This window comes from Rhyacophila brunnea, unplaced genomic scaffold (genome assembly GCF_057557595.1).
Source record: "Rhyacophila brunnea isolate RB1 unplaced genomic scaffold, BYU_Rbru_1.0 scaffold_2, whole genome shotgun sequence".
In the NCBI taxonomy this organism is placed as follows: domain Eukaryota; kingdom Metazoa; phylum Arthropoda; class Insecta; order Trichoptera; family Rhyacophilidae; genus Rhyacophila; species Rhyacophila brunnea.
In genome coordinates, this window is record NW_028232859.1 from 57,119,038 (window position 1) to 57,135,155 (window position 16,118).

At 33.0% G+C, this 16,118-nt stretch overlaps 1 protein-coding gene across 1 annotated transcript in view; it reads left to right on the forward strand.

The window, feature by feature from the left end:
- The window catches only part of LOC147072574 (myrosinase 1-like), a 57,218-nt gene that overhangs the window by 25,426 nt on the left and 15,674 nt on the right, over window positions 1-16,118 (forward strand). The window contains exons 5-7 of the mRNA XM_085947336.1: window positions 3,420-3,725; window positions 4,560-4,801; window positions 5,272-5,401. Of these exons, the coding sequence (XP_085803462.1) occupies window positions 3,420-3,725; window positions 4,560-4,801; window positions 5,272-5,401 (678 nt within the window). The remainder of the gene's footprint in view (window positions 1-3,419; window positions 3,726-4,559; window positions 4,802-5,271; window positions 5,402-16,118) is intronic.

Here is a 16,118-nt window from a genome sequence, read left to right on the forward strand (position 1 = left end):
TATTTTCAGACGGTGTTGCTTAGCTTTTAAAATTCAACTAAACCCTGCAAAAGCCAAGCCATAATAGATTATTGTCAAAAAATATTCGCATATCTATAAAATATCTAAAATTATGGATTTAAATCATACATAACTTTCAATATTTTATAGATAGACTAATATTTTTTATATATTACTAGCTGAAGTACCCGGCTTCGCACAGGGTCGCTTCGTGGTTATATTTATCTTAGATATTTAAAAAATATTGAGAGGTAATTATTTTTTCTATATTAAAATATCTGTGTAATACAATATGGCAATATGAAAATAATTATAATAGGAATAAAGGTCAAACAAAAGAACACTAAATTAAAATCGAATCCAAAATATGCAAACGTTATTAATGTTGTTAATATGCAGTAAAAAAAATCAAAATTGGATGGAACAAACAAACAGCAAACTTTGTATTTTATATAATACTAATTTAGAAACCTTTGCAGGTGTGCGCACAACAACTAACAAAAGTTTCATTGCAATCGGATGAATGGTATAGAAACGCATACGAATAGAAGAAGATGATGATTTTCTAATTCAGAAATCTTCGTGGCCATGAGCACGACAACTCACCAAAGTTTCATTGCAAACGGATGAACGGTATAGGAACGCATATGAATAGAAGAAGAAGAAGATGGTTGTACTAATTCAGAAACCTTTGCGGGCGTGCGCACAATAACTTGTCAAAATTTCATCGCAATCAGATGAATGGTATAAGAACGCATACGAATAGAAGAAGATAGAATAGATGAAAAAGAAGAAGAAATGGTTGTATCAATTCAGAAACCTTTGCGGGCGTGAGCACAATACTTGATCAAAATTTCATTGCAATCGGATGAATGGTATAGGAACGCATACGAATAGAAGAAGAAGAAGACGGTTGTACTAATTCAGAAACCTTCGCGGGCGTGCGCACAACAACTGGTCAAAATGTCATCGCAATCGGATGAATAGTATAAGAACGCATACGAATAGAAGAAGATAGAATAGAAGAAAAAGAAGAAGAAAATAGTCGTATTCATTCATAAACCTTTGTGGGCGTGAGCACAACACTTTGTCAAAATTTCATTGCAATCGGATGAATGGTATAGGAACGCATATGAATAGAAGAAGATAGAATATAAGAAGAAGATGGTTGTACTAATTCAGAAACCTACGCGGGTGTTGGCACAATTACTGACGAAAGTTTTATTGCAATCGGATGAATGGAATAGGAACGCATACGAATAGAAGAATATAGAATAGAAGAAGAAGAAGAAGATGGTTGTACTAATTCAGAAAACTTTGTGGGTGTTACCACAACAACTGACGAAGGTTTCATACGAATACGAACCATACGAATAAAAGAAGATATAATTAAGAAGAAGAAGAAGATGGTTGTACAAATTCAGAAACCTTCGCGGGTGTTGGCACAACCACTGACGAAAGTTTCATCGCAATCGGATGAATGATATAGGGACCATACGTATAAAAGAAGATATAATGAAGAAGAAAAAGAAGAAGATAGTTGTACTAATTCAGAAACCTTTACGGGTGTTACCACAACAAGTAACGAAGGTTTCATCGCAATCGGATGAATGATATAGGAACCATACGAATAAAAGAAAATATAATGAAGAAGAAGAAGTAGATGGTTGTACTAATTCAGAAACCTTCGCGGGTGTTAGCAGAACCACTGACAAAAGTTTCATCGCAATCGGATGAATGATATAGGGACCATACGTATAAAAGAAGATAGAATGAAGAAGAAGAAGATGGTCGTACTAATTCAGAAACTTTTACGGGTGTTACCACAACAACTGATGAAAGTTTCATCGCAATCGGATGAATGGTATAGGAACCATACGAATAAAAGAAAATATAATGAAGAAGAAGAAGAAGATGTTGATTTTTCTATTTCAGAAACCTTTATGGGTGTGCATACAACCACTTACCAGAATTTCATCGCAATCGGATGAATGGTATAGGAACGCATACGGGACGCAAGGAACGCAAGGGATAGACAGACAAACATACATACAGACAGACAGACAGACAGACATACAGACAGACAGACATTCATTTTTATATATTAGTATAGCCTATACTCTTTGCGCAAGTGCAAGCAATAATTTGACAAAGTTTTATCGCAATCGGATGAACGGTATGGCAGCGCATAAAATACGAAAAAACAAACAAACAAATATTAATTTTTATATATTAGATAATTTGGTTTTGACAGGACTTAACAATACCTATGTGTAATATGTATTTTTAATCCAACGAAAGCAAACAAGTATGAATGAAAAAGTGTGCACAATATTCTGCCCCCATAAGGAAAAGGGCAGCTTTTCGACAAAAATCCCAAATTGAGTTAGTGTACAGATAATGCTGTACGTGAAATTCTGAACCATTTGACACAAAGTCAAAAGCGGTATAAAATTTATTTCAGTATAATAATCGACATATTGTTTTTCGTTTTTTTTCACACAAACGGTAGTTATTCTAAACAAAATGACATTATAACGAGTTTCATAAGCAAAAACACAGCATCGATTGAAAATATAGGTACTAGTTTTTGCTTATACCATATATCAAATGATTCATCCACATTATTTAAAAAATTATTAAGAAAAATTGAAAAAACGTTAATGTCACAATATTATCTCAAAATGTGACTTTGGCAAAAAACTGCCTTTTTGCTTATAGGGGCAGTATTGTCATATCGCCCAAAATATACCAAAACTATTATGGTTTGGTTTAGGCGGAGTTTAATACTTTGGACGTGGAAGACGCACACGGCGCGTAATGACTAGGCGGCCGATCGATGTAATTAACGTGCATTTTAAAGGGGGCAATTAAAATCTCAGTATCTCTTCAGCAGCGAAAGCGTTAATTGATTTTTAAAAACTAACCAATACCATCTGTAAAATAATTATAGTCTTAGTTCAATAATTACAAATACGTATGACTAACTTTTAAGTTAAGTTTAATGTGCACTGTTTATGGCAGATCTTAACAGCCTACCTCCATCTTTCGCTATACATATACTCAATGAATTCTCACCAGATCAATATCATAATAAATATTTTCCGACATTGTCAACTTATTTATGTGTGTAAACGGCTTAATACTGCCGGCCGTGGAGCAGAAGGTAGTAATGCCTTGTTCGCTGGCTCGAGTGTTCAAATCTCGCTTGATTGATCAAATTCATGATTTTTTTTAATGAATACATTATTTTTTTGTATTTCTATAAATGAAGTAATATAGTACTATCTCTTAACATTGATTTAAAGAAAATATTAGTAAAATGGTGATAAGCCTCGGTCGGTATTAATTTATTTTAATGAACCACATAAACCGTTAGAAATGTACTAAGTTATTAATATTTTTTATGATTATTGTAGGTCGGATTGTATGCTGGCCCAATCTACTCGAAAGAGGGAGACTATCCTTTGGTTGTGAAGGAGGCAATCGATAAGCGAAGTCAAGAGTTAGGATTCAAAAGATCTCGATTACCAAGCTTTACCAAAGAAGAAGTAGAGTACATTCGAGGAACTTATGACTACTTCGGGCTAAACCACTATACGACAAGAATGGCCAAAGTGCCAACTAGGAACTTAGGACATGGACAGCCATCGTTTGATGATGACCTAAACGTTGATATTTACACTGAACCAAGCTGGATGACAAGTCAATGCAATTGGTTATACGTAAGATTTTTTTATCTAATATTAGTACTTGACATAATTTGTTTTGAAGAATTTAAATTTAAGCACTGCAACTTCGTAATTTTATGTAAATGTAACATACTTACATATATTATATCCATAGTATTATAAACATAGCGACTGTAGCGTTGAATTATTTTAGAAATGGGTGGATAATTTTATAATAATAAACTTTTTATTTTATTTCATTTTAAATACTGATATATATATATATATTTATATTTATATGATATTCAATTGATTTTAAGAGTCTTATATGACTGACTTTCCAATATCAGTAGGTTCAAGTTTACAGGTACGTCACTGAGAAGTCTTATATATGCGACTACAGCGACTTCCTGTTATTTACGATTTCTTCTTGTCGGACTATAGTATGGCACATGGTTTTTGTCTTATGGATGGCCTCTTAAAATAGATCTAATATATATATATATATATATTATGTATTTGGTACTTTAAATGGAAAGAACCAAACTAAGGTCGAAATTTGTATTTCTCTAAAATAAAATGAATATAAAGATCTAAAATAAAGTATTGTCTTCTTAAATAAATAACATATGGTCATCGTAATTACTAATTACGTAATACTTTTCGATACTTTTTAAAATACGATGTAATTTTTCAATATAAGTACCCACAAAATTTTATATGAAACTGAAAACTTCATATTTTCCGCTAAGTTATTGTAAATGTTATTTTTCATAAAAGATTCAATTTGACACGATCGGTAATTCAATAACTGAATATTAAATTTAAGAATAAAATAATACATAATATTATTTTTTTAAATTATATTTTTATTCCTACTGATGTAAGGTTGTTCCGTGGGGCTTCACCAAGCTGCTCAAATGGGTGAAAGATACATATAACGATCCAGAAATATTGATTTTGGAGAATGGATTTTCCGACATTCCTGGTACACTTAATGATACGGACAGAGTCGAATACCACCAAGGGTATTTAAATTCTTTACTGGATGCCATCGATGAAGGTTGTAATGTGACGGCGTATGCTGCTTGGACCTTGATGGACAGCTTTGAATGGACAAGGGGATACACGTAAGTAATCTTAAAATCAGACAATTCCAATTAGATCTAGCATATCAAATCATATTATCAATCAATACTATCATATCAAAATTAATGTGGTTGTTCGAATATTTTTTGTCTTTTGTTTTGATAAACTTTCGACATACGATTACGGATAAATCTCCCATTAAAAATCCCGCAATCAACAGAAAACTCGAACATAATAATATTTATAACTGTAAATGAGTTGATAGTGGAATGCTAGACCGTGATGCACAGCAAAACAAACAAGTGAAAAAATACCGTTACTTGTCCGGTGGATGTAGGACAGATGGTAGGTACTGACTAGTTGGGAACTATCCCTCGAGCCTTGAAGGTTGCGTTTGAATCTAATTCGCTACCTTAACCTGTTATGTTCATGCTCTAGATCCAAACACACATTGATAATAATGCATGTCAATTTTTCAGAATTTTATTATAAACTTTTTTGTTTTTTCTAGCCATTGTTTCGGTCTATACCACATAGACTACACTTCTCCAAACAGAACAACAACACCCAAAGCGTCAGCCAAATTTTACACTGAAATTGTTAAAAATAGAGCGATTGATGGCATTGAAGAGATAAGACGATAATAAATTATATAAGTGTACTTACCAGTGATTAATTTTATTTTATTAGATTCGTATAATAAATTTTAAAAAATCAAATAAATTCTCGAATTTTTATTTATTTACCAACCAAATTATTCAAAGATTTGAATAAACCCTGCTGCTAGATGGAGCCTTCTGTGGGTGAATCAAGTTCAGGTTGTCATAAGTGCAATAATTTTTTTATAAGTATATATAGACGGGTAGGTACGTCACTGAGAAGTCTTCGATATGCGACTACAGCGACTTCTGGTTTTCGACTTTTATTACTCGATATCGTATTATCCTACACAGCACATTTCTCTAAAAATCATTAAGCGCACGATGCCCAGCTTTGTTAACAGTCCAACACTCCGACCCGTAGGTCAATATTGGTCGGAACAGCGTCCTGTACATCAGAATTTTAGAACAACGGGAGAGGATGCGAGACTTTAGCTTATATTGTAGACCAAAGAAAAACCTGGTGTACTATCAAAGATGTAGGTAGGTATATAATATTGACAATGTCCGAATTAATTTGGTGTCCTTTAGCAATACATTATCTGCCTACTCTAACAGTATGTCACTGACGTCAACATTGTTCAATGATAGTTGAGTATTGTATGAGTATAGTATAGCATAGCATAGCATAGCATAGCATAGCATAGCATAGCATAGCATAGCATAGCATAGCATAGCATAGCATAGCATAGCATAGCATAGCATAGCATAGCATAGCATAGCATAGCATAGCATAGCATAGCATAGCATAGCATAGCATAGCATAGCATAGCATAGCATAGCATAGCATAGCATAGCAAAGCAAAGCATAGCATAGCATAGCATAGCATAGCATAGCATAACATAGCATAGCATAGCATAGCATAGCATAGCATAGCATAGCATAGCATAGCATAGCATAGCATAGCATAGCATAGCATAGCATGGCATAGCATGGCATGGCATAGCATAGCATGGCATAGCATGGCATGGCATGGCATAGCATGGCATAGCATGGCATAGCATGGCATAGCATGGCATAGCATGGCATAGCATGGCATAGCATGGCATAGCATGGCATAGCATGGCATAGCATGGCATAGCATGGCATAGCATGGCATAGCATGACATAGCATAGCATAGCATAGCATAGCGTAGCATAACATAGCATAGCATAGCATGGCATGGCATAGCATGGCATAGCATGGCATAGCATGGCATAGCATGGCATAGCATGGCATAGCATGGCATAGCATGGCATAGCATGGCATAGCATGGCATAGCATGGCATAGCATGGCATAGCATGGCATAGCATGGCATAGCATGGCATAGCATGGCATAGCATGGCATAGCATGGCATAGCATGGCATAGCATGGCATAGCATGGCATAGCATGGCATAGCATGGCATAGCATGGCATAGCATGGCATAGCATGGCATAGCATGGCATAGCATGGCATAGCATGGCATAGCATGGCATAGCATGGCATAGCATGGCATAGCATGGCATAAACCATACAAACCATAAATAATGGTTTTTGATATTTTTGTGAGTGTCCTACGAAAAATGAAACACGCATTATGCACGTGTAATAAGTGTGTATAACACACAAATGAGAATGAGCGTCAATACATAAACCGAAAGCAGTAGTTGTCAGTATTCAAAGTATGACGTATTTTTGACACATGTTTAAGTTTATCCCGGATTCTTCCTTACCCAAGATCGGTTACCTGGTACTGCTTACTGGATTCCTCTTCGCTGTCGTGACTCTTCATTTTGTTTCCTCATTTATGATATTCTTGTTGATTACCAGGGAACCAAGATACACAAACTATCGACACACTCGACAAGGTAGTCGTTGATTCGGATTTCTGCGCATCTATTCTATAAACAAGACTGTTATTGGCGGCTATCGGCGGCGATAGAGGGTAGTTTATTATATTATTTATGTATTGATTATTATAATAAACCATTTCTTTTATTCAATGAATACTTCTTGTCAAATATTCATTAATCAAATCTTGTGAATTAGCAAGTTCAAGTAGACGTTATAACTAAATATTTGGCAAGAGCCAGGCGTCGGTCATTTAGAACCTACTACTATAAATGATCGTAATTAAGTAGGAGGTCTATAGCTTAATTGGATAAAGCATATTGGCGCGAAACCAGTGGATATACAGGTTAACATCCCGTCAAGCGTCGTATTTTATTCAAATGTGATTTTTTTCTAGTAGGTATATCTGAGGTGTTTTCTAGTTCCGTATGAGGTAAGTATTTAATATAATTTTTACAATAAGTTAGCTGTCTAACTGTCAAAACTGTATATCTCGCTCTAAAAGTTAACACATCCAAGAGAGGTGCTGTTAAAACTTTTTGACAGTTCAGACGGTTAACTTATTGTTACAATTAACCGCCTCTGTACATAAATATGATAAACTACCCTCGATAGCCGCCGATAGCAGCCTTGTGTATAGAATAGACCCACTGGGGAATCACGTACCTACTAGCATGATCAGAATAGGCATATACTTCGCTTTTGTCTAATTCATATTCGAGCCATGTTTTTTGTAGATGCTTCAAGCCCAGTGATTTTTTACTATATCATATTATTTAGATCTGACAATGATCGCTATAATATAATCCGCATTTGCAAAAATCTGCAATGGTTTACAAAGTATATTCACATTTGTCTTCCACTCATGAATCTAAATTAGAAGTAATACACCAATATTAAAACGTTACATGTTAAGTCGGAAATTTCTATAAATATAAAAACTAGACGGTGTAGTTAGGGTTGCCAAAAAAGTATCTGTTCTTTCTTTTAATACGATACCAATCCTTAGATATCGAAGCGTTTTCGTTCGATATGACAACCCTAGATGTAATATAAATGTACAGAAATATGTATTATAAAAAAGACACAGCAAACCTCATAACGGGTCGAAAGCCCTCATAGTCCAGTGTGAAAGACACTTGTCTTTCCTCCGGCAGCCCCGAATTCGATCTTCGTGAGGTCATAATTTATGTGATTTTCACAAAGCCTGGATGTTCATGTTATTTTCTCTTACTAAATACGCTTCTGTTATTGGGCCTCTGTATATAGTTTATGCGTGTATTATATATTAATATGTTTAAATAATAGCTACGATTTCATTTTTAAAGGAAAGTGTTAACCTCGTTGTATCGCTTGATTCGTATTTGCATACATACGATTTACCGCAGGAGTGAGATAGAGAAAAGGTATCAGTGGCGAAGGGTGACTTTTGGAAAGCGGTAGGCTGTAGAGATCTGATAAAAAGAGCACACTTGTCAGGTATACTTACGATACATAAGAAGATATTACGATATTTACACTAATAAAAATGACGACACACTAATTCAATGAAACTTCAAAAACTTTCTGACGACATAAAAATGAGCGATGTGTTTAAATTACGTATTTTTCAAAACATTTATACCCACTAAAAATCATTAGATAATTTTTTTTATTTAAAAAAATATCTATAATTAGGTACTTATTTATTAATATTCGATTAAATGCCGTAGAAATTATTTTTTTTTAATTATCTAATCATTAATGATTTTGGACAAAGTGCGCAGTCATAACAACAATATTATGCGTGAATATTTTAGGCTCTGCGATAGGAGCTTACCTTATTTCATACAATTCGACAGACTTGCTGAGGTTACGAGACGTAAAGTCCGTACGAAAAAAATTCTGAATTATTTCACGCATAATCGGACCTTTATTTACGTCAAGATAAATGGCACACTGTGGTATATTTTTTAATAACTTTGCGGATCGTTATGTAACTGTGTAATACTGTAATACATTCCTACGTGTGCGACATCTCTCGTTGGCAAATTAATTATATTTATAGAACCTAAAAATAAATAATTAGGTGAGTAAGTATATAAATATGTCAATATGGAATTAAAAAAATATTTTTCTTATAAGGTAGACTTTATATAATCGCCTAGTATGGAGTCTTCGCCACTGAAAGGTACATATGTTAAAAGTGATAAAAAAATATAAATATAATAATATGTGAATTAGTATATATTATTTTATTACAAAATAGTTCGGTATTTACAGAAATATTTAACTGTCCGATTTCTTATTTCCCTTATTATAAAGTTTTTTCTCGAAAATATGTAGTTAAATCATATTTTTTATACTTTAACAGTAGTCGAGATTTTTTTACATACATTATTATACACGTGATAATATATTTACATAATATTGTGCGGTTAACAACCTTTAAAAATCTTGTTTTAATATATTAAAATAATAATAAGGCTCTTCTATATTATTTACTATGTAAGAGATAAAAGAAAATCTCATTATGTATGTAACACAATTATTATTTATATTCAAACGATGCATAGTATTTTAGTCAGTTTTATTTTATATTCATATGTAGCAGTACAGTATGTAGTACGAGGTGGGTCAATAAGTCCTTAGAAAAGCCGACAGGTGGCGCGACTAGTACTGTAAGCGGTTTGTTTTCATGCAGCGGCACTACCGATTCAGTATGCTGCGAAGTTTCAATCAGATTGGTCGGGTTTTTGTGTGTTTCTCGTACATTTAAAAAAAAAATTGCTTGTTTACAAAAATGGAGAAAATTGAGTTTAGAGCTGTTATTAAACATTTTAATATAAAAAGGTTAACAGCAAAGGAAATAAAAAATGAGTTGGATTTAGTTCACGGCATATCTGCTCCTTTACTTGCAACTATTTCGACACCTCCTACGTTTACTATTGTAACTAACAAAATGACGTTTTTCACTTTTTTTCATTTTTCGTATCCATAGTATGTATTACATATGATGCCATTTACAGAATATCAAAATTCATATTATAAGTGCGATTTTCAAGCATTGCATATTATTGTATCTCAAATTTATTGAATTTTTTCCGACGTAAAGTATGGTAATGTATTTAGCAACACTATACGCGGGAAACGCACGGAGATCTTGCCGCGCGGGTGTATTGTTACTGCTAATTACGATACTTCACTTCGGACGGGAGGCTACATACCGCTATCACTGTGAACTTTCGGTTATATTGTATTTTTTGTATGGTTTGGTAAATATTAAATACTATAATGAAGAGATCTAGACAATGCAAATAAATATTGCGCAATATGCACGCCCCATACAGGACTTTAGTGTCAAGAATACAAAAATTGATAGAAAATCTATCCGTGCACAAAAATGTGTGATTAGGCCAGATGGGACAATTAATAGTACAGCGTATAATATTATAGAAACGGATAATAATAGTAAAACAACAATGGACGAAATAAATTCTACCCAGGGAAACTGTGACTTTAGGATTCAAAGTAAGTTAAAATTTTTAATCTTTTTCTCGTACGACAACAAAGAGTATCGTAAGTTATACTTACCATTGTCTACGTCGTTTCTTTGCTTGTAACTATTATTGTATGTAATATTTACCATATTTTAAGGGTTAACAGCAAAGGAAGTAAAAAATGAGTTGGATTTAGTTCACGGCATATCTGCTCCTTCACTTGCAACTATTAAATTTATAACTGGTTAAATGAATTTAAACGTGGTCGTACATCAACAAAGGATGAACCACGCTCAGGACGTCCTGTAGAGGTGACTACACCAGAAATGATCAATAAAATCCACGATATGGTGTTAAGTGACCGAAGATTAAAGTTGAGTGAGATAATTGAGGTTACAGGGATCTCAAAAGGTAGCGTCATTTCTATTTTACATGACAAATTGGGCATGAAAAAAATTTCTGCAAGATGGGTGCCGCGTTTGCTCACAGTAGACAATAAACGCAATAGGGTGGTGGCCTCTAAAGCCCTGTTGTCGCTCATGCAACGCAATCCGGATGAATTTTTTCGTCGCTTTGCGACTGTAGGTGAAACATGGATACACCACTATACTCCCGAGACGAAAGAACAGTCAAAGCAGTGGATTGCGAAAGGCGAACAATGTCCAAAGAAGGCGAAAACCGTAAAATCAGCTGGTAAGGTTATGGCTACTGTATTTTGGGATGCACGTGGAATTATTTTCGTTGACTATTTGGAAAAAGGAAAAACAATAACAAGGGATTATTATGCATCTTTATTGGACCAGCTAAAAAACAAAATTGAAGAAAAACGGCCTCATTTAAACAGGAAAAAAATCCTCTTTCATCAGGACAATGCCCGTGTTCACACATGTTTACGATCAATGGCTAAAATTGAAGAATTGAAGTTCGAATTGGTCGACCACCCACCGTATTCGCCAGATTTAGCCCCCAGTGACTTTTTCCTTTTCCCAAACTTAAAAAAATGGCTAAGTGGACAACGTTTTTTTTCAAATGAAGAAGTCATCGATCGGACAAATGCTTATTTTGAGGACCTTCCGAAAACTTATTTTTCTGACGGTTTAAAAAAAATGAGAAACGTCTAACCAAGTGTATTGAGCTCCAAGGAGATTATGTTGAGAAATAAAAAAAAATACAAAAATAAAAACTGTTTTAATGCTTTTTTCTAAGGAATTATTGACCCACCCTCGTATATACAGTTATTCTTCAAAACAAGTTATTTTGTACATATTATTGACAGCGTAAGTAGGTACCAAATTTACTTAATTTATCATTATGTACCTAGTCCAGTGGCCAAGGGTGGAGATAAGCTGTTAAGATTCGACATAAATAATGCACACTGAACTTTGTTAGTCATACTTATTTGTTTTCGTTGAGCTAAGAATACAATTTGCAGATGGTGTTGGTTAGTTTTTTTTTTAATTCGATTAAATTCTGCCTTAACCACATCATAATCGTTTAGGTATGCTAGGATCCATTCGACAAAAATAGTACACACCATACGTAATTATAGTTTTCGTTGAATTAAGAATACATATCACAGGTGCTGTTGGTTAGTTTTTTTTTTAATTTAATTAAGCCATGCCTAACCAACCAGTAATCGATGAAAATATTCTTCTATCTATAAGTTATCTAATATGATGTATCGTTTAATCTCTTATATATTATTATCCTACAACTGTGCCCGTTTTTGTTAACGATTGTGTGCCTTATTCGTTATTTCCAATAGGTTTAAATGGAAAATGCAGTAGAGAAACGTTCTTTATTCAAGTAAAAAAGTATGGAATTTGATAAATTTTGTTGCGTTTTAGGGTTTTTTAGGGTTATTTTGATTGTTTTACAATAGGTTTTCGATCGGCACGTGACTTTTTTTACAACACATATTAATTAGGGAATTTATTTTTTCGACGTGTTTGCAACACTGAAAATATTATATTTCAAAATGGCGGCTACTCCGTCAATTGTCATGACAATATGATAAATAATGCCTTTGTATTAGAAACAAGAGATGTTTATTTAGGTTTTGGTGACTTTTCGAAACGGATACTACTCTCAATCAAGTGATTTGGCGAATTGTTTATGTTTTAGTGAATTTTTAATCCGGATATTATTCTCAATCAAGCGATTTGGTGCGATCTTAATTATCATAATATTACACTTTCAGTAGAGGTTAAATAAAACTACCTAATACATGTGTACCTATATTATATTAAAACACTATACTTATCCTAATAATACGTTCAATCGTTTGAAGTTGTTATTAGATAATATAAGATTATAATATTAGATTCATATTACCGGCGAAGTATACCATGTCACATCAATCTGACAGCTGTATGTTTATGATGTGTCACCGTCACCCTTTTAATTTAAGTTGTGAAGCAAATACCTATTGTGTATCTACTGTTGATGAAGTTATACGACAGGTAAGTGCATATGCTCCTGGTTTAAAACATCATTCTGGTTTTCTGGTCATTGTGACATTATTTTAGTGCAACACTTGACGTATATTATTTACAGTCACATTCATATCTGATATTATATTTTTAGACCGTGAAAAACAATATATGTATTTGTCAGGTCCACGACATTATAAGCCAACATGTTAGCCACTCAGTCATTGTGGGTTTCAAAAACCTGAATCAATCCAAACCTTCATCAAACTGTTCAAGCAAAGTAATTCCATTCCTTTCGTTCACAAATTATGTTATCAAATTTGTGATAATATTTACCTAGGTACCTATTCAATTCATTATTATTATCATCATCATCCTGGATCAATCTAATGTTTATTTAGTAATATAGTAATTACGGTGAGTACGTAGATATGTATATATTAATGTATAACGATGGTATTTGAATTTAAATTTTAATGGATTTAATATAATAACATATTTTGTGATAGGTACGTTGTCTTGACTTTCAAATTATTAAGTTATTTAAAATAATAATATTATGCACTATTCTGCTCACGTTTTTCAATTATGTTTGATAGTACCGATCAGTGTTACATTTTTCAAACTGTTTGAAATTGGACCCACTGAAGTAAATTTATTTATTATAAGTATTGAGGTCAATTATTCTCTTTCCCCAATTATGAAATATAGTGATAAAACTAACTATTTTCACTCTCCAGGTTAGGTTTGGTTTGGTCTAAAAAGAAAGTTGTAAAATCTCATGTCCACCTCTGCGGCACATTTACTACAGATTTTTTTATGTTTACGATAAATGGATGTTAGCCAATCAGTTAACCTATTAGGTCCATACTGGTACAGTTCGGTTATGAGGAATACAGCGAAAAACACATTTTGAAAATAGCTGATATACTGGATTATTTGTTAGGTTAACCTAACCAAACCTAACATATCGGCTATTTTCAAAATGTGTTTTCCGCTGAATACCTCATAACAGAACTGTACCGCAGAATCTTATTAATTGCATTTTTCGACATTTATCCGACTGTCATTTATTTTATCAGCTTCACAATAATTCACAATAACAAACATAGACTAAAATATTTTTATTCGAACTTTTATATTTAAAGACAACGTAAATATAATTATTTTTAGGGAGGTAAATTATTAAAAATGACATTTACTATAGGTAATTATTACACAACGTATATAATATTATTTCATTTTATATTGTAAATATTTTATTACATAATACAAGTATAAGTAAAATGCATGCGTGTGTATAAGCAAATAAAATAGTGAATTATGATAATTTCATACCCTAATCACACTATGAGTCGTCTACGTCGTATTATCCATTATTTCCATTCGCGTGGTTATATAGAAGAATTATTATGTATCACTATGCTTATTCGCATTCCACTACTGGATGAAGGTTGTATCAATAATCTTATTGGTCATATGAACTGCTATATCTATTAAAATTGGTGATATTAAAATTTACCTACCCATTTATATCGTCATTATTATCATGAACCAGGATCAATCCACTGCTCGATGAAGGCCTCTCAAAACTAATTCCATTCCTGTTTCATATATACATTGCTGCATTTATCAAATATTTCAATATAATATATTCTTTTCATCGTTATCATCATTAGACCAGGTCAATCCACTGCTGGATGAAGGCTTCTCTAAGCCGATTCTACTCTTTTTGGTCCTATGAATAATCGCTATATAATATACATAATCTACCTATTTAAAATGCCATAATCATAATCAGTTTAGATCAATACACTGCTGGACGAATTCTTTTCCAACCTAATAATTACTTCCTCTCAGATCTATATGTTTCTTCTTTTATCAACATTTGTTTCGATATGAACGTCCCGCAGCGTGAAACATATTATCGCTAAAATTTTAATTCAAATTTTAATTTTTTTAAATATTATTCTATGGCTGCAAGCATTTTTTTAGACAATGAAACAAAATAACTTAATAGTTTAAATTTATTTTTTATATGGCTAACCTTCTTCTATTACATAATATTCAATCGCAATCAAATTTTCAGGTATTATGCTAGGTCTAGCAGCCTGGGATGGTATCAGATGACATCCTGAAGGCCAAAATCCATAATAGACTATTCATATGACGCCAAATTTATATCGACAGTAACGACTTGCAAATTGTAAAAGTCAGCGACATGTCAAACGGCGCCGTCTCTGCATACTTTACAATTTTATTAAAATCCAATATCATTTCATTAGGACGCCAAGCTGTCTGCAAGACCTAGCGAGATAGACTGGCGAGAGCCAGCTGGCTCAGCTAGTTTTAAATAAATGTTTTTTGTCTATATCCTACTATGGCTTGTATTGGGCAGGCTTTAATTAAATTTTTAAAAACTAACAAATATTATCTACACATTTGTAGTCTAAGTTCAATGAAAACAAATACTTTTGACTGACAAAGTTTAGTGAGCACGGTTTATGTCGGATCTTAACAGCCCACCTCCACCGTTCGCCACTACCTACTAATAATAAATTACTATATTTTGTTATTTTAGTTGTAACAATACATTGATATTACATTACACATATTGAAACACATTTTCTAAAGCCGTTTATTTTATAAATTACTATTAATTTTTATACTTTTCGTAATAAATTCTTATAGCGATGCTTTCCGACGTAAGTTTCCTGAAAGCTTTAGATTTGGAACCGCTACAGCCTCTTATCAAGTAGAAGGAGGATGGAATGCAGATGGTAATTGGTTTTCATTAATTTATTTCAATTTCCATTGTCTATGATCGCTGAATTTGTGTATTTTTAAAACTTCGATATATTTTCAAATACGATTTGATTGCTAGAATGTCTCATTTGTATAATAATTTAAGTGGGTTGGTTAACAGAGATGTGTAATCTTTTCATGTTGTTGTATACCTACTGATAAGGTCAC